The sequence below is a fragment of the Antechinus flavipes genome, chromosome 6, assembly GCF_016432865.1.
Source record: "Antechinus flavipes isolate AdamAnt ecotype Samford, QLD, Australia chromosome 6, AdamAnt_v2, whole genome shotgun sequence".
NCBI lineage: Eukaryota > Metazoa > Chordata > Mammalia > Dasyuromorphia > Dasyuridae > Antechinus > Antechinus flavipes.
Window position 1 is genome coordinate 187,889,316 of NC_067403.1, and position 22,958 is coordinate 187,912,273.

Sequence of the window (22,958 nt, forward strand, 5' to 3'; positions counted from 1 at the left end):
TGTTTTTTTTTTTTTTAATTCTGAGTCCCATTCTGTTCTAGGCTTTTGGCTCCCTTCTACCTCTTATAGTCTTTGTTCTGTGTTCTTTAGTAAGATTTCTCATGGCTCTGACATTCTCTGATTGTCCAAAGCCTTATTTGGCAATGCTTCCAAAGTAAGCTCTGTCTCTTTCTCTTTCTCTCTCTCTCTCTCTCTTCTCTCTCTTTCAAAATAAAGCTTTTTATTTCAAAACATATTTATAGATAGTTTTCAACATTCACCCTTGCAAAACATTGTGTTATAATTTTTTTCTACCTCTCTTCCCCTTCCCCCTCCCCTAGACAGCAAGTAATCCAATATATAATAAACATGTATAATTTATATATATATGTATATATATATACATATATATGTGTGTATATATACATATATATATTTCCACATTTATCATGTTGCACAAGAAAAATAAGATCAAAAAGGAAAACAACCACAAAAAAGTGAAAATGTTATGTTGTGATCCACTCTCAGTTCCCACAGTCCTCTCTCTGGGTACAGATGGCTCTCTCCATCACAAGACCTGAATCACCTCGCTGTTGAAAAGCATAGCTCTCTTAATCAGTTTACTCTCTGTTTAATAAAACCATTGCTATCCCTTGCCAAACCTCCCCAGCTTTTTTCCTTTTTCCAGAATCATAGTTATCCCCTCCTCTGCATCTTTGTACAAGCTGCTATCTTTTCTGAGAATGACTTAACCTTGCCCTTCCTTCCTCTTGACGTCTTTCCCATCTGTTAAAACCCAGGCCAAATGCTACCTCCTGTTGGAAACTTCCAGGATTGCCCCTATGGAAATTGACTTTTCTGTTTGTGCCCTTTTCTAACTACTCACAGGATGGTTGTGAGGGTCAAACAAGATATTTTCATAAACTACTTTGTAAATTTTAAAGCACTATATAAATGTTAGTTATTAGTGTTTATGTTATTAGTGTTATTATTAATGCTAGTTGTATTTGTCTGTTTTTCCTATTAGTCTAAGCTTCCTTGAGAACAGAGACTATGTCTTTTTATTTTCTATTTTTATGCATAATAAGCATTCAATAACTATTTATTGATTTTATTTATTCAAAGAGTTTGATTTATCAAACTTCCTCTAATTTGCCCAAGAGGAAACTGAGGCCCAAAGTGATTACGACAAAGTTGGTGGTAGGACCTCAGTGTTCCTGACTCTCAGGACAATGATCCAGAAGTTACTTAACCTCCATTTGCCTCGGTTTTCCTCACTTGTAAAATGGGGATAATAACATCACCTACTTCCCAGAATTTTGTGAAAAAATCAAATAAGATGATAATCATAAAAGTACAATACTTGGTACCTAATAAGCACTATAGAAACACTTATTCTGTTCCCTTCTCTTCCCCTTCCCTTCTATAATATCATCATTGATATATAATATCAAGGTTAAGTCATTCTCAGAAAAGGTAGCAGCTTGTACAAAGATGTAGAAGAGGGGATAACTATGATAATATAATATCTTGGGTCACAACTTAGGTTAAGAATTTTTTTTGCCAGGGTACTTCTTTTTTTAAAAAAAAATTATTAAAAATACAAAAACAGAAAAACAAAACAAAACATTGTCATGTCCTAGGTTAAGAATTTTAATACGATTCCTCAGAGCAAAAAATGAATGATCAAGTTGAGTTCTCATAATAATAGTAATAATAATAATAATTATTATTATTATTATAGCTGATGTTTCAATAGTGCCTTATGATGTATGTTGTCTCATTTACTCCTCACAACAACTCTTAAAAGTAAGTGTCATTATTTGTCCCCATTTCCAGATTAATAAACAATTCCTGGGAAGGGGGTTTATACAGCTAGTAAGTCTCTAAGTGTAGACTCAAACTCAATTCTTCTTGACATTTTCTGTATTACCAGGGCCAGCTCACTGAACTCCATTTTCTCTTCTGTATAAAGGGCATAAAATGCATACATGCATTGCCTAGTCTTCTGGGTTATTGTGTTACTTAGTTGTAGTTGCCGAGTTATTTTTCAGTTATGCCCAACTCTTTATAACTCCATTTGTGAGTTTCTTAGCAAAGACACTGGAGGGGTCTTTCCTTCTCCAGCTCATTTTATAGACGAGGAACCTGAGGCAAACAGGATCAATGACAGGACCAGAGTCACCAGCTAGTAAGAGTCTGAAGTCAGATTTGAACCCAGGAAGGTGAAGCTTCCCGATTCCAGCCCAGCTCTCTGTGAGCTGGCCCACCCAGCTGCCCAAGTAAACATTAAGCTGTGCTGGCCCCATGGGCTGCTGTGGACTATTAGAGTTGTACACTTGGAGCAGTAAAGACCCTACCCCCAGCCCCTCCAGAACCAAGCCCTTTATCTTAAAAATAGGAGTTTGAAGATGGGAGAAGCAGAGTTACTTTCCCGGCGTCCACAGCTGGAGAGAGTACAGTTGGAGCTGGATGCAGGCTGTCTGGACTCCAGGTTCAGTGCTCTGTCCCCGACGCCATGCTACTTCTGAAAATCACCCTGTTGGAGAGTTAGAAGGGGCCCTAGTGGCTGTTTAGTCCAGCTTGTACACGAAAGGAATCCCCAGCGGGACACATCAACCTCTGCTGGAAGGCCTCCAGGGAGGGAGCTCCCCCCACCTCCAGAAGCTTTTAGACAGCCCCATTTGGAGGAGGGAGGTCCTGACCTTGAGCCTAACTGCCTCTTCACAACTTATACCCATTCCTCCTTGCTTTTATCCTCTGGGGCCACATGCAGTAAGTCAGGCCTTTTCTCTCTATGACAAATCTTTGGGTGCTTGAAGATGGGCTTCTCTGGCTAATCATGCCCAGTTCTTTTGATCCTCCTAGACATGGATGCTGGCCCTCCTCCATCCTAGTGGTTCTCCTCTTCATATTCCAACTTTTCTCTGCCCTTGCACTGTGGCAGCTGCTGCCAGGTTGTGGTCGATGTCGTGTTGCACATACCCAGTCACTACGATGTGGTCTATCAAGGGCTTGAGGAACCCCCTGTCCAGGGCAGCCTCAGGGGGCCAGCTCCCTCCCTCACTGGCCCCCAGCACAATAAGCAGCTCACTGACCTAGACTTACTTTCCACTGGGGATTTTGGGAGTATCGTAATAGAAAAAGTGCTAGTAAGATGAGGGTGTAAATGCCATTATTTGGGGATGAAAAAGTCTGGTATGAAGGGAGCATCCGGTCACAGCAGGGGAGAGCCTGGTAAAGTTGGGAGACTTGGGCTGGTGTTTGGCCTTGCGTCCTTTGTCCCCGTGGGGTGTGGAAGCCTTGGGGCACCCTTCCACTGGGAGAGGAGGAGGGGAATTCACAGGGGTAGTTGTACCTGGTTCATGACGGTGCTTCTCTGGAGCTTATTCCCAAGATGGAGGACCAAATGAGAGCATGAAGTCAGCTCCAGGGCCTGCCCTTTAGAGTGTGGTTCTTGGTTTGGGTCGGTAATCCTGGGTGCTCAGACTCCCAGACCTTGCGTCATTAGCAATGTCAGAGGGCCCTTCTTGCCTTTAGTTCTATATTGTTTCTCTCACCTTCTTTCTTAGAGCCATTCCAGAGCTGGACTGGATTTTATACGTCCCGTAGCTCACTGAAAGGGATTGCCCGGAGAGCAAGCTCCCTTCTTTATGCCGGAGAGTCCATGTTCACCCAGTATGTTCGGAAGAAGCCCCAAGGTGCTCTGTCTACAGCTGAGTCCTTGGAGCAGCTGCAGCAGCTTCGGTGGGCCGTTGCAGAGGTAAACTGTCTTCTTCATACAAATATGATATTCACTACTTCAGCTAAGAGTGGGACTCCGGTTAGGGTCATCCGTAACAATGCTGGCAGGCGTCATCGTGGCTTCACGGGGTGACTCTTCTTCTCCCAGTAATAAGAATAGTAGCCAACATATCTCTAACATCTCAAAATTTGCAAAACCCTCTCCATGCTGTCTTTCACTTGAGCCTCCCAGCAGCCTCTGAGGTAGGAGACAGAATTATTCTCCACAATATGTGGATGGTGAAACGAGGGAAGTTAAGTGATTTGCTCACAATCACATAGTATGTGTCAGAGAGAATTTGAATCCAGATTTTCCCCATCCCAAACTTATTATACTGCTACTGAACAGCGAGCCATCTCCTACCTCAACAACACTTTCTCATCTAGTGGCCAATTTGGAGAAATAGTATCTGCAAAGTGGAAAAATAGCTTTTTCAACCTTTCTGAAGGTAGTGTGTCAAAACGGACAGGATAAACTCTCAAGGTCCCTCCTACCTCTATGATATCCAATTAGAGCTGAGTATTAGGTCAATAATGGCCTATTTGTTCCACTTCCGGATATTTAGACAGATGGTTTTGAGGTAGAATAGCTTCCTAAACCATAACTCCAAATACTCCAGTGGTTTCATATAGTAGATTCCTAGTTCAAGTTCCACAAGTGTGGTGGATATTTCACAGTTCCTTTGCTGCATATTAGGGTTCTAGATTGGAATTTATAACCCACTTTTTTTTTTTAATATAAGTACTTTTAGAAATCTGTTGATGCCTATGGACTTCTTCACAGAAGAATATTTTTAAATACATAAATAAAATACATAGAATTAAAAAGATAACCAATATTTGTGAAATACAGTTGACAAAATATTGCAAAACTAAGTTAATGGATTCCCCTCTCCTCAGGGGATCACTATATTGGTAACCCCCAATCAGCTTTTAGCTAAGAACTCCCAGCTCAAGCAGAGAACCAGCCCCAGCCTCCCACGGAGCAGGGGTGACAAGCATGATCCCTAAAATGCAGCTGCATGATATCCTTCAGATAAATCAAAGTGTCTCTCCAAGGGCACCTCTGGAATATCTGGAAGAATTCCCCTATTTGAGGAAGTGTAGATAAGTATTTCCCAACCATCAGTACATACTAAATGCTTTGATGATTAGCTTTGAAACCTTTATTTCCAATACGCTTTACTTCTTCTAACTTCTAAATCCAAGAAATGATATCATGGGTTAGAGAGCTGACCTCACAGTCATGGCAGTCTGAATTTAAGTGCTTACTCTCGTGCCTATTGGCCATGGGACCCTGGACAAATGTCTAATCTCTCAGGGTCCCAAGCAGCCCTCCAGTTACAAAGCAGCTGCCAGTCTATATAGGTAATTCTTGGGGAATTTCCTACAGGAAGGAAATCATAGGTTCTGAATTTAAAAACCTTAAACCTGACTCCATCTCTATACATTATTCCTCCCTTGTAAATCCTCTCCTGTTCTTTCTTCTCCCTTGTTCCTGACTTCTATCCACCAACGACAGAATGGTGAGCGGGGAAGAAGGGAAATGCCTTACAGGTCCACATTCTTCTTCTTCAGGTTTGGGAAACACTGGTCTAGGGTGTTCTATTGTTCTATTGTAATATTGTTGTAATTGTTATTTTGAAAGTTCATAGTTAACATGAAATGGGCAGGGACTTTCCATAATAATACTCTTTTTTAATAGATTCTAGAATCTCTAAAGATTCACTGAATGCTTGAGCTGCAGGGGCCTTAGGAACCAGCTGGGCAGCCCAGCTGCTTTACAGAGGAGCCAACCTGTGTAACTGCTTCACAGCCACTTCTGGTAGGGACCACAAACCTCACCCCAGAGCTTCTTTTGCGAGTCAGTCCTCAAACATTTATCCAGCACCTACTTTGCATCAGGCATTGTGCTAAGTGCTGAGACTACAAAGAGAAGCACAGGGCTGTTGTTTGCACCACCTTTTTTATTATGATTATTTAAGATTTGGATTCTCTATTTGACATAAGGTATTTTTATAACTGCTCATGAGCTTACTGCCGCTAGGGGAGATGGTATAATCTCCATCCCCATGTAGGAGACCCAAGCACTTCTACTCTCTGGGCCTCAGTGACAATGAAGTTAATGGTTTTTAAAGTTCCTTCAAGCATTAATATTGTTGATTCCTGAATTTAAATAGGGATTTTTTGTTTTGTGTGCTTGGAGGCAGAAAGTTTGGAACTGGAGAGCACCATGTTTAAAAAAAATTTTTTTAATTAAAATGTTAAAAAACAAATTAGGATAATAGTTTACTTTAGGAAAAGGATTAATCAGCTTTTATTTCTAATGGTGAGCTCCCCCTTCTGAATTTAAATCCTATTTTGTGTCCTATCTTGGAATTTTCAAACTGGAAGAATACTAAAATATAGAATGTTTGAGCTTTATGTGACCTGGGATACTATCAAATCCATTGGCCTTTTTTTTTACATGTGAGGAAATTGAATGACTTTCTCAAAGTCAGGTCAGGACCCTCTAGATCCCAGGTTTGCTTCCTCCTCTCTTTCCACACATCATAGCTGTCTATAGCATCAAAATAAAGTTGTGGGTCAACTTTTCAGCAATACCTATAATTCACAAAGCAAGCAGCCATTGAATATTTGCATGCCAGCATTTAATATTTGCTAGTTCAGGAAAAAAAAATCAGCTGCTATGTTTACTTAAACTCATTGTTTATAAGCAGTATATATATATATATATATATAAAAATCAGCTGCTATGTTTACTTAAACTCATTGTTTATAAGCAGTATATATATATGTTTTTAATAACTTTTTATTGACAGAACCCATGCCAGGGTAATTTTTTACAGCATTATCCCTTGTACTCGCTTCTGTTCCGATTTTTCCCCTCCCTTCCTCCACTCCCTTCCCCAGATGGCAAGCAGTCCTTTACATGTTGAATAGGTTACAGTATATCGTAGATACAATATATGTGTCCAGAACCGAACAGTTCTCTTGTTGCACAGGGAGAATTGGATTCAGAAGGTAAAAATAACCCGGGAAGAAAAACAAAAATTCAAGCAGTTTATATTCATCTCCCAGTGTTCTTTCTTTGGGTGTAGCTGCTTCTGTCCATCCTTGATCAATTGAAACTGAGTTAGATCTTCTCTTTATCGAAGAAATCCACTTCCATCAGAATATATCCTCATACAGTATCGTTGCTGATGTATATAATGATCTCCTGGTTCTGCTTATTTCACTTAGCATCAGTTTATGTAAGTCTCGCCAGTCCTCTCTGTATTCATCCTGCTGGTCATTACAGAACAATAATATTCCATAACATTCATTGTGTATATATATATATATTTTAAAGGTTCAACATCACGATGGCATAACAGGGACAGAGTCCCCCAAGGTGAACGATATGTACCTGAACAACCTAATGGAAGGAATGTTTGCTGTGAAGAAGCTAATGGTCTCCATCATTTCTGACATATTCCGGGCAGAGAAGAAAGAAGAGCCAGCCAAGCCAGGTGTTTGTCAGAGACCACAGGCTTAGACGGGAGGAACAATGTAGTGCTGGGTATGAAACCAGAAGACTAGGCTTTTTAAGTTCCATCTCTGAGTGGTTATTTCACTTTTTGCAGCTCCATTTTTCTTGCTTATAAAATGAAGATAAAAAATATCTGCCCTGCTCCCATGGTGTAGCAGAAAAACCTTTGGATTTGGGTTCAGGTCCCACTTGGGCCATCTGTCATTTCTATGGCATTGGGCAAGTAGCTTTCCCTCTCTGAGCCACTGTTTCCTTAGCTCAGCCAACAGATATTTATCAGGTGTCTCCCATGAGGCAGTCATGGGCTTAGGCCCTGGAATATAAAGACAAGTGAAAAATTTCTTGCCTTAGAGCTTGTAGTCTATCAGGGAAGATAATAAGTAAATATATAGATATCAAAGAGACACAGGGAGATTGAAAGAACAAGAGGTTAGCAGTAGCCAGGGGAGATCGAGCAAGATTCCCCATAGGACGTAACGCTTGAGCTGAGTATTGAAGTAGATGAGGAGATCTAAGAGGTAGAGGTAAGGGGGACTACATTCCAGACGTGCGGACCAGCCAGTGCAATAGGGAATTAGAAGAAGTCCAGTTTAACTAGATCAGAGAGTCTGTGAAGAGGAAAAATCTACAGTAAGGCTGAAAAGGCAGGTTAGGTGGGAGAACTTTAAGTAGTAGAAGAGTTTATATTTGACAGTCATGGTGATAAGCAACATTGAGATTAATAAGGGGAGTAACATAGTCCTGCTCTGGCTAATAGGCAGTTGGTACTATGGGCCTGGAGCTTATGACAGAAATTAGGGATATCTATCTTTTGATTGATCCATCAATCCATTGATTCTATCTCTTTTTCTATCTATAAATAGATGGATCGATCAGTAGATAGAGCAGTCGATCTGGAAACCATTTGCATGGAGATAATAATTAAATTCAGGAATGAAATCTAATGAAGTCACTAAGTGAGAATAGTTAGAGAGAAAGTGTTCCCAGAGCTAAATCTTTAGATAGATCCACACTAAAGGGTTGGTTATGCATGGTGGTCTAGTAGAGGAGACTGGGGAAGATGGGTAAGAGGAGAAGCAAGAGAGCCATGTCCCATCATCCCAGGGAGGAAGGGTGTCCAAGAGAAGTTGGTGATTGACAGCATCAAAGGCTACAGAGAACTCTAGAAAGAGGAAGATTGAGGGGGAAAAAAGCCCAGGTTTTTTAAATTAAAAGACAGTTGATAATTTGATAGAGAGCAGTTTTAGCTGAGCAATGGAATCAGAAGCCACATTGCAAAAGATTGATGATGAAAAATGAATGATAAAGTGAAAAGTCACAATTTAAAACTGAGAAAGGGAAGAGAAAGGCAATGGCTTGAAGAGATGGCAAAATGAATGGATTGGGTCAAATGGCCTTTAAAACTCTTTCTTCTAACTATAGGAATAAGATCCAATAAGTGGGTCTTCAGGAAGATATAAGACTGTAACCTGTCCTGCCTATCTGCTTCCACATTTGATTCACACAGCAAACTGTGACCTTATCAGGAAACACAGTATTCTATCCCATTTACATTTTAGGAAACTGAGGTTCAGACATATAGATCTGGTTGCCCAAGCTCCCACAGCTAATAGTGCAGTGCAGTCTTCCAAGGCTGCTTTTAGAATCCCGCACCTCGTGTTATTCTCATTAGATAGGAGGGGCTGAGGTATTGAGGTGTTATAGCAACCCAAATGCCACAGCCAGAGACCCAGGCGTGGGAGTGAGCCTGTAGAGGGAAGGCTGGTCCTGCTGCTTTAAACAAAACTTGTACTTTAAAAACACTGCAGGGGAAAGTGAGGTAAGGGGCTTTGCATAGCCCTCCGTCATTTAAATCTGATTCACTTGCATGTCATGGTCCTCTTGGAGAATGAAGAACAAACAACAACAGTGATACAGTCATATGGTGTCCTGTATAATAATAATAGGTTTATAAAGCATGTTACACGTGTTCTCTCACGCTTGCTACCTTGTGAGACAGATACTCTTATTCCATACAGAGGAAACTGAGTCTGGGAGAGATTAAACTGCTTATTGAAGGTTGCGCAGCTAGTCAGAGTCTGAGGGAAGATTGGAACACAGGGTCAAGTGCAGCACTCTGTGCCCCATACTACCCAGTGAGCTCAGTCTATGTGGGTGTCCCTATCTGCATTGTACAGTAGCACTCTGTGTATTATACCAGCATACACGCGCACAGGTGTGTCTGTGAACATTTTGCCTTGGTGCCTTTAGCTTGCGCAGACAGCAGACTTCCAAGTCCTCTGCTCTTTTGCGTGGCTTCGTTATTGACTCATGTGTTTGATTTGTCTTCTCTGGAAAGGCTCCGAGGTGGAACCCTGTGCTGTTGTCTATAACCCCCTGGCCTGGACCATCACCACCTTTGTCACCGTGACCGTCGGTTCTCCACACGTGATGGTCTTCGATGAATTTGGACGTCCTGTGCCTGCCCAGGTAGTGTATTTGTTCCCTCTCCTCCAGGCTGCGGTTTGCCCTAAGCTTGCTGATGGAGGCTTGGAGTCCCAGGCCGTGGCCCATGGGATTCAGAGCCGAGGGCCCTGCCCCACACTGCCCATACTGTCCGAAAAGCCCATAGTCACCCCAGAAGGTACGGGAAGAATTAGTCCCATTTTACAGCCCAAACGTGTGAAATGACCTGCCCAAATTCACAGTTAGTAGCAAACTCCCTTTCAGACCTAAGTCTGCCGGCCCCGAGTCAGCCGTTCTTTGTGCTTTGATAGTACGTGGTCTCACCCAATGTGGATCTCCTTGGGAGTAACAGAGGGGCTGAGAAGGAGTTTTGTTCTGGCTCTTCCTGACTGCATGACCCCAGGCCCGAGGCCCGAGTCTCCTCCCCCATGCATTATGTATTTTGTGGGGGTTTGGAGAGGAAGGGTCCGTTCTAGGCCATGTGACGAAGTAGAAGGCACCCAATAGGAGTTAAGGGACCGGGTTCCAGTTCTACCTCTGACATTTAGTGGCTTGGTCTCTTTGGGCACATCACTCGCCTCCCTGCCTCGGCTGCTTCACCTGTAAAGGCAGTATTGGACTGAAGTACTTAGGAGGTCTCTTCCACCTGAAAACTAATCCTGTGATCCCATAAGGAAAAAGCTCATTAAAAGTATGATGCTAATGGGAGGAAAGGCTTTCCCAGACTCAGCCCATTCAAAGATTCAGTCCCTAAGAGAGCTGGCCTTAAGGGACATCATAGAGTAACAGTCTTAGTCTCCCATCTTCCTTCCTCAGTCCTTCAGCTTCCTTAATTCTGTCTTTGGCTCATTATGTCCACTTATAACTCCACTTATAAGGAAATTTGTTGTCAGTTATTGCATTCTAGTAGGGAACCTGTGAGGGTGGAAAGACTTCAAGCTTCAAAAAATTAAGCAATCATGCTGACATAATTGGAATTGGGTTCAACTCCCCCAGATCAATTAGAAAAACATTCATTGAATCCTTACTTTTAAGGGTTCCAGAGAAAAAGACACCATCCTTCTTGCTCTTCTAAAACCTTAAAAACCATTTGGAAAATGGAGCTTAAAAACACCAAAAGGCAACTAAGAATACCAGGTAAAACCTGACTGCAATGGGCCCTGGATTAGACCAGGTACCCCAGGATGTGTGGTGGGGGAACAGGGTAGGGAGGGAAGGGAACAAGCATCTCAGATGTTCAGTTCGGATGTTCAGCTCCTACTATGTGCCATGCACTGTGTTAACTAAGCACTTTACACTTATCTTCTTTGATTTTCAGGATAGTACCTGCCAGGTAGATAGTACTGTTATTTCCATCTTCCAGATGAGGAAACAAAGGCAAATAGTGACTTTCCCAAGCTCACATAGCTATATCTGAAGTTATAAATGTCTGAAGTTGATTTTAACTCAAATTCTTTGGAGGTCCAGCACTAACCACTGTGCCAGCGGACCTCAAGCCCTGACCTCAAGTGCACTATATTTTGTCCTTAAGGAATCTAAGAGGGAGCTGAAAGAGCCCTAGGAGTGAAGATAGAATTCACATAGAAGCTATTCTATTGTTTTTGGAACTCCCAGACATAGCTGCAGCAGAGGCTTGGCGTGGTATGGTAGATAGAGTGCAGGGAGATTTAGGTTCAAATTCTGCTCTACTGTACAACCTTGGACAATATATAATCTGCAAAGAGGATAATAATGGCCTCTATCTTGTAGGGTTCTTGTTTGGTTCAAAAGAGATGATTATAGAAAGCTCTTTACAAACTAGAAAAGAGTGTAAGTTTTAGCTTGAGGCTATAGTGTGTGAATCACTGTTCTTTGGGGCTGGTCTTCCTACAGTTCTCAAATGCAACTATTTATACATCATCTACTCCATATCTTTCCATCTTGGCCTACAAAGAGCTCATGAGAGATTTTATTAAGCACCTCATCAAAATATAATTTATGTCTGTTATCACTCTAATCTACAAATCTTGTGCCCCATTCAAGAAAAAAAGTGAAGTTAGTCTAGTGTAACTTATCCTTTTTTTGTTCTTTTTATTTATTTTGTTAAATATTTCCCAATGATGTAAAAAAAGTTAACATTCATTTTTGAATATTTTGAGTTCCAGATTCTCTTCCCTCATTCGTCTATTGAAAAGGCAAGCAACATGATATCAATTATGCATGTGAAATCATTTCCTTATTAGCCAGGTTGCAAAGGAAAATACAAAAAGCTCCAAGAAAAGGAAATAATGCTTCAGTCTGCACTCAGAGTTCATTAGTTCTCTCTGGCGGTGGATAGCATTTTTTATCCTGGGTCCTTTGGAATTGTCTTGAATCATTGTACTGATCAGCATAGCTATGTCTTTCACATTTGATCATCTTTACAATATTGCTATTACTGTGTGCAGTATTCTCCTGGTTCTGGTCACTTCACTTTATATCAGTTCATCTAAATTTTCCCAGTAGATGCATTCTGTTACTAATAGGCCCCCTCTCATAACTGCACCTTCTAAATATTCTCAAAACATTCCTTTCATACATTCTAGAAGTCAGCAGTCAGTTGAGCTTATTTTAGTCTGAAAACGCAGCTTTCTTCATTTTTTGGAAGGTCAAAATCCCATTTGCCCAATTCAAGTAATGTATTCTTAAGTCAACAGGCATTTATTCTGCATATTATGTAGTCATTGTGCTAAGTGCTGGGGATACAAAGAGAAGCAAAAGACAGTCACTGCTCTTGTAGAAAAATGGGAAAAAAGAATATGTAAAATAAGGAAAACAAAATAAAGTGTAAATTGGAGACAATCAACAAAGAGAAGCAGTGTTAGAGTTAGACTAGTATGACCTTGATTTTTCAGAAAATGAAGAGGATAGAGGGAGTCTTCAAATCAGAGGCCAGTGAGTTTCTTGGGAAATTATTCTGTATGTAGCTTGTCTTTACATAGCTATTGGTGTGTTTCTCCTCCATTAGATCATGAATTCCTTTAAAGTGGGAATTGCTTTTGCCTTTATTTTTTTCTCCAGTGTTGAGCACTATGCCTAAAACACACAGCAGACATTTAATAAATACTTGTTGGCTTGACTTGTAGCATCTATCCCACTCTATGAGACTTATAAAATCTTATGAAAAGTTCAGCAATATTGGACAGACCAAGACGAAATTATCTGACTGATCTAACTCTTTATTTACAGATCCAGAACTCAACTGACTCTCAGTTCACTTATGACTTGTACATTCTGGCCACCATAAAGGGTCTCAGTTACCAGCGTTACTACATTAAGGCAGCTGACAAATTTGAAGAGGCTCACCAGAAGTCAGCCTCCATTGCAAGAATCTTCCATTTTGGTAGGAAATCAAAGAAGTCTTCTTCACATGTCGCTCGCAAGCAACTATTTCCTGTGATAAACGACTGTTATTCTATACTTATGGACCAAGCCACCAATTTAATGCATAGCATCACGGAGAGGTAATCCACCTGGCTCGTCTGGGTTTGTTGCTGGTATGTCTTGCCCTTGCATGCTAAGGTGATGGTTTTCCCCTTAGAGACCACTGGTCCTCAGGCAAAAAGAAGCTTCATTTGGTTTTTATTTCTTGGAGAAATATATAACATATAAGTCACAGGCTTTTCAAATTAAGAAGGAACACAAACTTTTATTATAATCACAACTGACATTTCTATAGTGCCTTTAAATTTTCCAAGGTTTACTTACAATGCTTCCTTGAGGAAAGTGGTGAAAGTGTTAGTATATATTACAGTTAAGAAACTCAAGGTATGAAAGGTAGCTGGGTAACTCGCCTTTATCAGTTATATCAGAACCATAATTGAAAAAGTTATGTTGACAGTAAGTACCATTCGTAGTCTTTCTACTACACAGTATCACCATAAAAAAAATTTTTTTAATGGACTTGTGTTTTCAGCATACTAGGAAATGCCCAGTAGGGAAACTCTCTTTATCGATGGAGAATGTTGCCTGTTTTGCATCTTAGTCTTAGAGAATTACCAGGGCACAGTGAGATATGAAGTGTCTAGAAGGGAGTGTAGTGGATAGAGACTTGGGCCTATAGTCAGAAAGCCATGGGTTCAATTCCCACCTGTGACCCACACTAACTGTGTAATCCCTAGAAAAGACCTAAGTACATTAAGTACAACAAACAAACCAGACTATTCAACTCATCCGGCATTTATTAAAAGCTTGTTCATCTGACAAAATTTAGTAAGTGCCTGTCATATGCCCAGCACTGTGCTAAACTTTGTTGATTCAAAAACAAAATAAAACTGATTTAGCCCTCAAGAAGGGCTCCTTTTATTCTGTCACTGCTACAAGTATTGTTTCCATCTCCAAGGTAAAAATCTTCCTTCCTGTTTTTTAATGCTCTCTATCCAATTTCTTACTAGGTTCTGACTTTTTTTAAAGAGACCGTTAACTACTGTAAAATCATTACCAAAACTAAGAGGCCAAAAGAATCTAGAAATTGCCTCTGCCAAAAATTCTTTCTCTTTTGCTAGGCATTGGGGAAGATAAAAATTTAAATACAGTCCTGACTTGGCCTTCATGGGGCTTAGGCCTTTTTTGTTTGGTAAAGAAACATAATATACAAAGAAATTTTAAGAAGAAAAATGAACTATCTGAGGTCTCATAAACTAGTGGATGCCAAAAGAGTTTTGAATTAAAATCTTTAAAACCTAGCGTTTATAGCTGGACTAGTCTGTCCTCAGTGCTGCTCTACTCAGGTCTGCCCAATCCAGATAATACCTAGATTTTTGATATCCCTCCCTTCCCCCTAAAAAACAAAACAAAACAAAAAAACCAAAACATTAGTCCTTGTGGGATTTATTCATCTCCTATCCTGAAGGAAAGTATCTGATGAACTCTTCATTGACGATTTAATGAACTCAAATTTAATGCATTAAACCTTTTGATTGTAATTGTGTATTAGCATTCTTTAATGCAAAGGTGGAATTTCAAGTATCCTTGAGAAGATTGCAGGGAGAAATATTTGGGGGCAGAGAGGTTTTTAAAAGATAATTGCCAATATTAGCTAGTTCTTAATTAGAACTCTTTAGAAAAATAGAAACATAAAATGTCAGACCTAGACAGGACTCAGAGATCTACTTATTCATTCAGCCACCGTTTATTAAGACTTGCTTTGTTTAGAGTACTATCATTTGAGAATTATAAGGATAAATAAAGCCACCTCTGTCCTCCAAAAATTCTGAGTTTAGCAAAAGAAATTAAACATATAAACATATAAAAGTTCTGTTCAATAATATTAACATAGATTGAACCAAGAGAGTCTTCTAGACTAAAGTGTCAAAATGTGTGTGCCAAAGGATACTTCTGATTGCAGATACTCCTGAACTAGATAGATTCAATGTCATTTGAAAAGTATTTAACAAAATAAAATATAATAAAGCAAACAAAATGTTAATATGTGGGGTTTTTTAAAGTTAGTATGCAGCCCACAGGGCTCCTCAGGTACAATTTGGTGTCTTCTATTTCTATTTGAGGGGCACCTGGGTGGGTTAGAGTGCTAAGCTTAGAGTCAGGAAGACCATCTTCCTGAGTTCAATCAGGTTTAACCCCAGTAACTTAATACTTTGTGACTCTGCCTCAGTTTTCTCATCTAGAGAATGAGTTGGAGAAGGAACCCAGTATTTTTTTTTTCCAAGAAAACTCCAGAAGAGGTCACAAAGACAAGAATGACTAAATTCCATTTCTACTTGAGTTTGATACCTGTAGAAGTTGAGAATCCCAAGGCTCCCTTCTGAATTCAATCCTCCCTGTGCAACGAGAAAACTGTTCAGTTCTGCACACATATATTGTATCCAGGATATACAGTAACCTATTCAACATGTAAAGGATTGCTTGCCATCTGGGGGAGGGGGTGGAGGGAGGGAAGGGAAAAATCGGAACAGAAGTGAGTGCAAGGGATAATGTTGTAAAAAATTACCCTGACATGCATTCTATCAATAAAAAGATATTAAAATAAAAAATAAAAAAAAAGAGAATCCCAAGGCTCAGAGGGAGGAATGTTTTTCACAGGATCATTCATCTTATAAGGTCCAGTAGCAGCTAAGACTAAAGACCAGGCATCTAATTCTATTTTTAAAAAAACTTCAAATACTTGAGGGTAGTTGGGTATAAACCCTAGTCTGCTTTGACCAAGCAGTGCCCAGAGCATTGAGCTATTCACCCTGAAGGTAGGGACCGGGCCTTTTGGCAACAGCATCCTCAGTCCAATTTGCTAATGGCCCCTGACCACCCAGTGTATTCTGGGGGAGAGATGCTGGGGAGGAGTAAGAGAGACTTTCTGAGAAATCTTGCAGCATCTGCCTGTGCAGATGATATCAGAACAATCTGATTTCATTAATTTTCCAACGTGTGATTAGACACCAATAAGCTTGCTTTCAGTTCACACGTTCTACTGAGGTCAAAAAAATTCTGAGTTGTACATTTCACATCTTAAGAGCCTGTGGGAAGTACTGGGCTAAGATGTGAACAGGAAGAAGATGCTTGTGGCTGATTATAGACTGATTAAGTACTTGCTGTGGCCAAGGTACAAGATGGTATCCTTCCTGCTCACAGTTTAGCGTAGTGTGTCCTCAGGGCCTGGCCTGCAAGAGTTATTCAATTAATGTGGATTGATTTAGAGAAAGAATATCACCGGGAGTCAAGAGAATCAGGTCCTTGCCCCAGGAGGTGTGTGACCCATTGGGCCATTCGTTCCTCAGTAAAATGAGCCTGTTGGATGAAATCACCCATGAGCACTAACATTGTGTTCTGCGGGAGGCTTCCTGGTACAAAGAAAAGTAGCAGAATTGGAATCCGGATGGCCTGGCTTGGGATCCTGATTCTAGCTCATTAGCTGTACATAAGCTGTGGGAAAATCACTTACTCTGGGAGACTCCATTTCTTCCTTTGTAAAATATGAACCTCTATCCCAGTACCTCACTGAGTTATTGTGGGGTTCAAATGAGCATTAGAAACTCTGTAAACTTTGGAGCACCATAACAGCTTCGAATGTTCTGGGATTTCTTCAGCAGCTCTCACATTCTCAGATCTCTTGTGACTACCTAGAATCTTACAGATACATGTAGTGAATTTATGATGAAAACTGGACTGTCTGTGTGTCCAGAGAGTGGTCCCATCCCAGCCACAACCCTTGAGGTTGGTGGGACAGGGATTATCCCCACTTTACAGATGAGCTAACCAGCTCCTATTGGTTCATAGTCTGGGCAGAATGACTCTTTCCAATCTCTGAACTAGAATACCAGACCTCCCTGCACTCTGTTGTGCTTGCTGCCTGCCTTCATTTATTGAACAACTTATTGATTGAATGATTTTCTTGCTCTTCTTCACATATGCTTTTTCATGCATCTTCAGGGCTCCTACCCTTAAAATGCCTCTGAAAACCCTTATTTTGGTGTCAGTTCCTGCAGTATCTTTACACATGATTTCCCTATGTACTTCTCCCACCCAGTTGCATTTATTTTGTTTATATTTTGCATACATTAGACTTGCATATTTCATTTCCTTAATAAAGCTTCTTAAGGCAAGAAATCATTTCATTTTTTTTTTTTATCTCCAGCACCTAAAGCCACACTTAGCATAAGTCATCACCTAATAAATATTTGCTCTGGCTCTAAATCCAGTGGTGTTTCAATAGCAGATGATTGCTCAGGTTGCTACATACATCTTTCTTTTTTCTTTTTAATTGAATTGGTGTCTGAACATTAAAAAAATTAGTAATAGTTTTTTATTTTCAAAATATATGCCAAGATAGTTTTCAGGTTTCACCCTTACGAAACCTTGTGTTGCAAATTTTTCTCCCTCCCTTCCCCTAACCTTCTCCCCCTAGAGAGTAAGTAACCCAATATAGGTTAAATAGCTACATACTTTTCTGTGAAAATAATTGGATGAGCAAGGAATGTTTTCTCTCTTATATCTTTACAGAGAGAGTAACCAGACTATACAAGTCACCCAGCAGTTCCTGGAGTATAAAGTTAATGCTGATTTGGAACATGGACCGATTTCAGACAACTATTTATTTACCCCAGATGGATCAGCAGTTCAAGCATCAGATGTGGTGGGGTTGGAAATTGTGGCTGGAAAACTTGTGACAGAGATCCGGCAATATTTTTACAGGTAAGGTATTAACCATTTTAACTTCCTGCTTGTGAGTAGTCTTTTCAGTCTAAAAGGCTTCTTTAACTAAGGAAGCAGTTTAGCCTTTTTATCTGAGTATTCAAGCAGCCTTTTCTCCTTAATAAGTTTATATTTATGAAATTGAAATCAGAAACCAGTTTGTGAGTTGCCATCTCTTCCAGATGCCTTCAGGCCACTTTTCTTTCTTTCTTTCTTCTTCTTCTTCTTCTTCTTTTTTTTTTTTTTTTTTGGCTGAAGCATTTGGGGTTAAGTGACTTGCCCGGGGTCACACACTTCAGTCCACTTCTGCAAGATCAAACAGTTGCTTCTCATCAGACTCGGTTGTCCTATCAATCTGATATGGACGCCTACTCCCCATCCTTCAGAAGCTTATTCTCTCAACCTTTTGAAATTTGTGAGATTATAGCTTAATCATATACTTCACCTAAAACCAGGAAAGGACAAATGCAAAGAAACTCATCTTGTCCACATTTTGACTTGGGTAAAAAAGGGCGTTAGGCCTGAAGTCTATAAACTTAAAAGTCTATAGAATGTCTTCTTCATTCAAGTTATTCAGGCAGGAAAGAGGGGTAGGTTGCTCTGCCTCCCAGTTCTGGTGCAGTAGTCCACTGAGAAGGCCCATCTTCATTCTCAGATAAGAGCACCAGAAGCAGTCAGTATACCTGTCTGTGCTCTGAATCAGAGAGGAGGCCCCTTCTGGAATAGCTCATCATACCTTTCCACGTGGGATGGTGGCGAGTAGGGCAGTGCTTGGGAGACAGGCCTCTGTTGGCCAACTCCCCCTCCCCTGTTACCCGTGAAATCTCTCAAATTCATCTATATCAAAAAACTTAAAATTCCTAGAAGAAAAAAGTACAAAACTCGAAGTCACTTTTCCAGGGTATAATTATATTGCTTGATATAAAATGTTCATTTCTAGGTAATATTAGTGATAAGAACTTACATTTATATATTGTTTTAAGATTTGGAGATTATTTTACATACATTATTTCATTCAACAACACTGTGAGGTAGGTACTCGTACTATTCCCATTTGGTAGGTAAGGAAACTGAGGCTCAAAGAAGTTAAGAACAAAGCCTCACACATATTGGGCACTTAACAAATGTTCCTTGATTGACTGATTGGCTTGTCCAGGATCACACAACTAATAAATGTTGGTAGTCAGATTGAATTCAGGTGTGCCTAACTTTTTAAATCAGGCCTCTGTCCGTGTGAGGCTTTTCATCAGAGAAAACACTGGATTTGGAATCAGAAGAGGAGCTCTGGTTCAAGGTCTAACACTTTCTGGCCATGACATTTGCATGAATCGTCTCATCTTTCTGAATTTGGTTTTCCATAATTCAATAAGTTCAACAGACATTGAGTAATCACTTGCTTAGAGGCACTGTGCTAGGCAGTGGGAGAGATACAAAGATGGATACACTATAAAACTCTTAGGGTTATCAGAATAATCAACAACAAAGATATATGTAAATCCCTTGTAACAAAAAAGCAATTAGTCAATCATTTATTCAACAAGCACTGTCTAAATAAGTCTATAATTGGGGACCATTACAACTATCCCCTTGGGTCTGACCCTATGACTGACATTTGGACTGGAACATGGAGCATGAGGAGGAATCACATGACTGCTAAATTACCCTGCTGAGGTCAGTTAGTGTGGTGATCTTCTTCTTTTAAAAATAAGTAGAATAGTTCTCTCTGGGGGAGAGGTGCAGGTTTCTCGGGGGAGGTTTTTTTGGAGGCAGCTTTAGTATCAGTTGAAAGTAATAATCACCTCAAAACTCAGCCAGGTGATAAAAGTTCAGATCTTTTATTGTCTCTAATATAGCCCGGTTAGCTTAGAGCCCTCCGAATGTCTCCAAATCCAAAGGTTCTGTCCTTCAGCCTCTGCCTCTGCTTTCTTCAGCCTCCAGCCAGCACAAAGATGGAATAAATCTCTTGTCTCCTTCACTTGGGGCTCGGCTAGCTTTCTGGTGAGTCTTTCAGACCAGCTTGGTCTCAGTGGGGAGAGTGCAGGAGCCCAGCCACCAACCACAGTGGTGTGAGATGAAGATGAATCTGGTTGTCCACTGAACTCTCGACTCCTAGCTTCTTCCTCTGAAAACTCTTCTTCCGCCACCAGCCAGCCAAGTGGAAAATATTTTCTCTTGCCTCAGAGAGAGGGCTTCTGGCGTAATTCTGCTGAAATCTGACTGAGAGCCTCTGTCTGTCTCTTTTATACAAGAGAGAGGGATTATGGGTTTCTCTCATAGTGCTCTCTGGACCTAAGAGCTTCAAGGGAGGTATGAATTTACAAAGTTACAAGATTTACTTTGTGAATCTGGTATGCTTGTGAACTCCAATGAGTAAAGGTGTGAACACAAGCATTGTATTAATTAGTTCTACTTAGTACCTTCTTTCAGATTCTGGCCCAAAACTTCTTGTAAGATCAAATCAATAATCTATCAACTCTAATGAGTTAGCAGTTTGTAAAGATTCCAACATCTCCCCCTTTCTTTTGTTTTAGAACATAGGATGATCATGGCTTCCCTGACTTCTCAAGGAGGTGAGAACCCCCCCAAAAAGGTGATCCTGACACCTCAGGAAGGGAGATAAAAACACCAAAGGAAATAGGAAGTCAAATCAGATTAGCGGGACTCACTAGAAACAGGTACACATAAATCCATCAATATGGGCCAGAACTTTGAAATAGATATACATGGTATACGTAAATCCATCAATATGGGAAGCATTATACATAATTTACATAAGCACATAGCAATATAACACAGGCTAGTAGTAATGTAACAAATAACAAGAATCAACATGAAAATTTAAGTACTGCAATAGTCTCATCAACAATTTTTCATCTCAAGAAATCCAATGATTCTTGCAATTACATAAAATACATAAGCACATAGCAATATAACACAGGCTAGTAGTAATGTAACAAACAACATGAATGAACCTGAGAATTTATACATGTCCATAAGTCCTAGAAATAGTCCAAAAGGATTCCATTGTCCATTAGTTCATGTGCCAGGAATCCAATAGTTCCTGTAAGCTCTGAAATACTGCAAAAGTCTCATCAACAATTTTTCATCTCAGGGAATCCAATGATTCTTGCTGGTTTTTCAAGAACTAAAACAGTTTCATCTTGTGTTAGGAAATCCAATGATTCCTGAAGATTTTAGAAGTCTTTTTAACCAGTCTCATTGTCAGCCATGCTCTTTCAATGGTGAGCACAATCAGCAACAGAACCACCCGATATTTCTTGGGTCTTCTCCTTTGTTTCAAGGGTCTGCTCCATCTCTCTGCGATGGACAAGGCGAATGCGGCTCGTAGGCACCCATCTGATTCCTTCTCCACATGTAGAGATGCAAGCAAACCCTCTCCCCCAAGCAGTTAGCCTATCTGGTCCCTTCCATTCACCACTTTCTGGGTCTCTCCACATCACCTGGCGATTATCTAAAGATAGTGGAGCTGCTCGCACTGGACACTGCTCTTCTGGTGGGTTATAAAACCTGTCTGCCGGAGCCAGTGCATCTTTATCAAAGATTAAAAAATTAATGGTATAGAGAACTAAATTTAGAAGTTCTCTAGGGTTACCCGTGGCTCCCCCTTTCTTTTGTTTTTGGAGGAGTGTCTTAATGTCCCTGTTTCTTCTTTCTACGATTGCCTGTCCTTGAGGATTAAAAAGTATGCCAGTGGTGTGTAAAATCTTATACTGTGCACAAAAGTGTGCAGAATGTTTGGAGGTATATGCAGGTCCATTATCTGTTTTATTTCTTGTGGCACACCCATAATTGTGAATGCTTGAAGGAGGAATTCAGTGACCACTCGGGCTGTCTCTTTTGCTGCTGGTATGGCAAAAGTGAATCCTGAAAAGGTGTCTACCACAACATGGATAAAAGATGGACGATCAAAACATTTATAATGGGTCACATCCATTTGCCAGATTTCATTGGGTCTCAAATCACAAGGGTTCTTCCCTGGAGGGAGCGTAGGAGGGTGGAAAGGAAGGCAAGTTGTACAGCTTTTTACTATACTCCTAACTTCCTCTTTTGTTATCCCAAATTGTAAACGCAAAGCTCGAGCAGCCTGATGGTATTTAGAATGTTAAGAATCATAAATATTTAGGCCATACAAACTGAATTAAACTAGTAACTAACTAGAACTAAGATGAACCAGGAAAATTGTTCTGTAATGTAAGTGCCTTGGAATATAAGTGGCAGCATGATATATAGTAGTAGAAATAGGAAAAAAAAAACCCAAACCTTGGAATTCAAACTAGATGAGAATTTTGGGAAACATCACAAGGCCAGGGGATGGATGTAGTGGCAGCCCAGTATAAGCAGAAAATCACCAAGGTTATTCGGAAGAGAGTCAGGAGTCTAATTTACTTTATTACTACATTTTTCCACAAAAAGAACCAAAAAATTCACTTCCACATAAGGAATTCCAGTAGTTCCCCACAATCCCCTCATTTTTCCACTTATTTCTCATTTAGTCATCCCACAGTACCAATTATTTTTTTTCTTAATAGAAATTTCACAGAAAAGGATTATATCTACGCTGTCTATTCTCGGATCTACAATATCCCCAAGGGTTACGATGGGAAACTACTCTGCCACAGGATAGAGCAAGAGTACAGAGTGGGTCCTTTGGAGCTGAACCGTGAAGCCATCCTGAGGACAAGCACAGATTTAAACAATCACCAAGTCCTTTATACAGACAATAATGGCTATCAGATGCAAAAAAGGACTTACAACACATATGTGAATAACACTGTGGCTCGGGTAAGCATCGCTGGGTTTTCTGAAAATCAAAAATCTCAAGAACCTTCAGGTCCCACTCTTAACAGAGGCTTCTCATTCAGCCAACTCTAGTGAGGAATGAATTGAGGAATCCCCTCATTTATAACTAAATTCTCAGTTGTAGGCAGTAGATCTTTGTCTTAGTGTGAACATTTAATTTTTTACTTTTTTAATAATTTTAATATATTACTATCCCTTCTCAGAGACTCCTTTCCCCTTGTATTTTCCTTCCCCT

The 22,958-nt window shown here is 40.2% G+C and overlaps 1 protein-coding gene across 1 annotated transcript in view; it reads left to right on the top strand.

The window, feature by feature from the left end:
• The window catches only part of MAN2B2 (mannosidase alpha class 2B member 2), a 77,581-nt gene that overhangs the window by 39,730 nt on the left and 14,893 nt on the right, over positions 1 to 22,958 (top strand). Inside the window, exons 8-13 of the mRNA XM_051965825.1 lie at positions 3,552 to 3,742; positions 7,115 to 7,274; positions 9,633 to 9,763; positions 12,947 to 13,221; positions 17,711 to 17,902; positions 22,453 to 22,705. Coding sequence (XP_051821785.1) covers positions 3,552 to 3,742; positions 7,115 to 7,274; positions 9,633 to 9,763; positions 12,947 to 13,221; positions 17,711 to 17,902; positions 22,453 to 22,705 — 1,202 coding nt within the window. The remainder of the gene's footprint in view (positions 1 to 3,551; positions 3,743 to 7,114; positions 7,275 to 9,632; positions 9,764 to 12,946; positions 13,222 to 17,710; positions 17,903 to 22,452; positions 22,706 to 22,958) is intronic.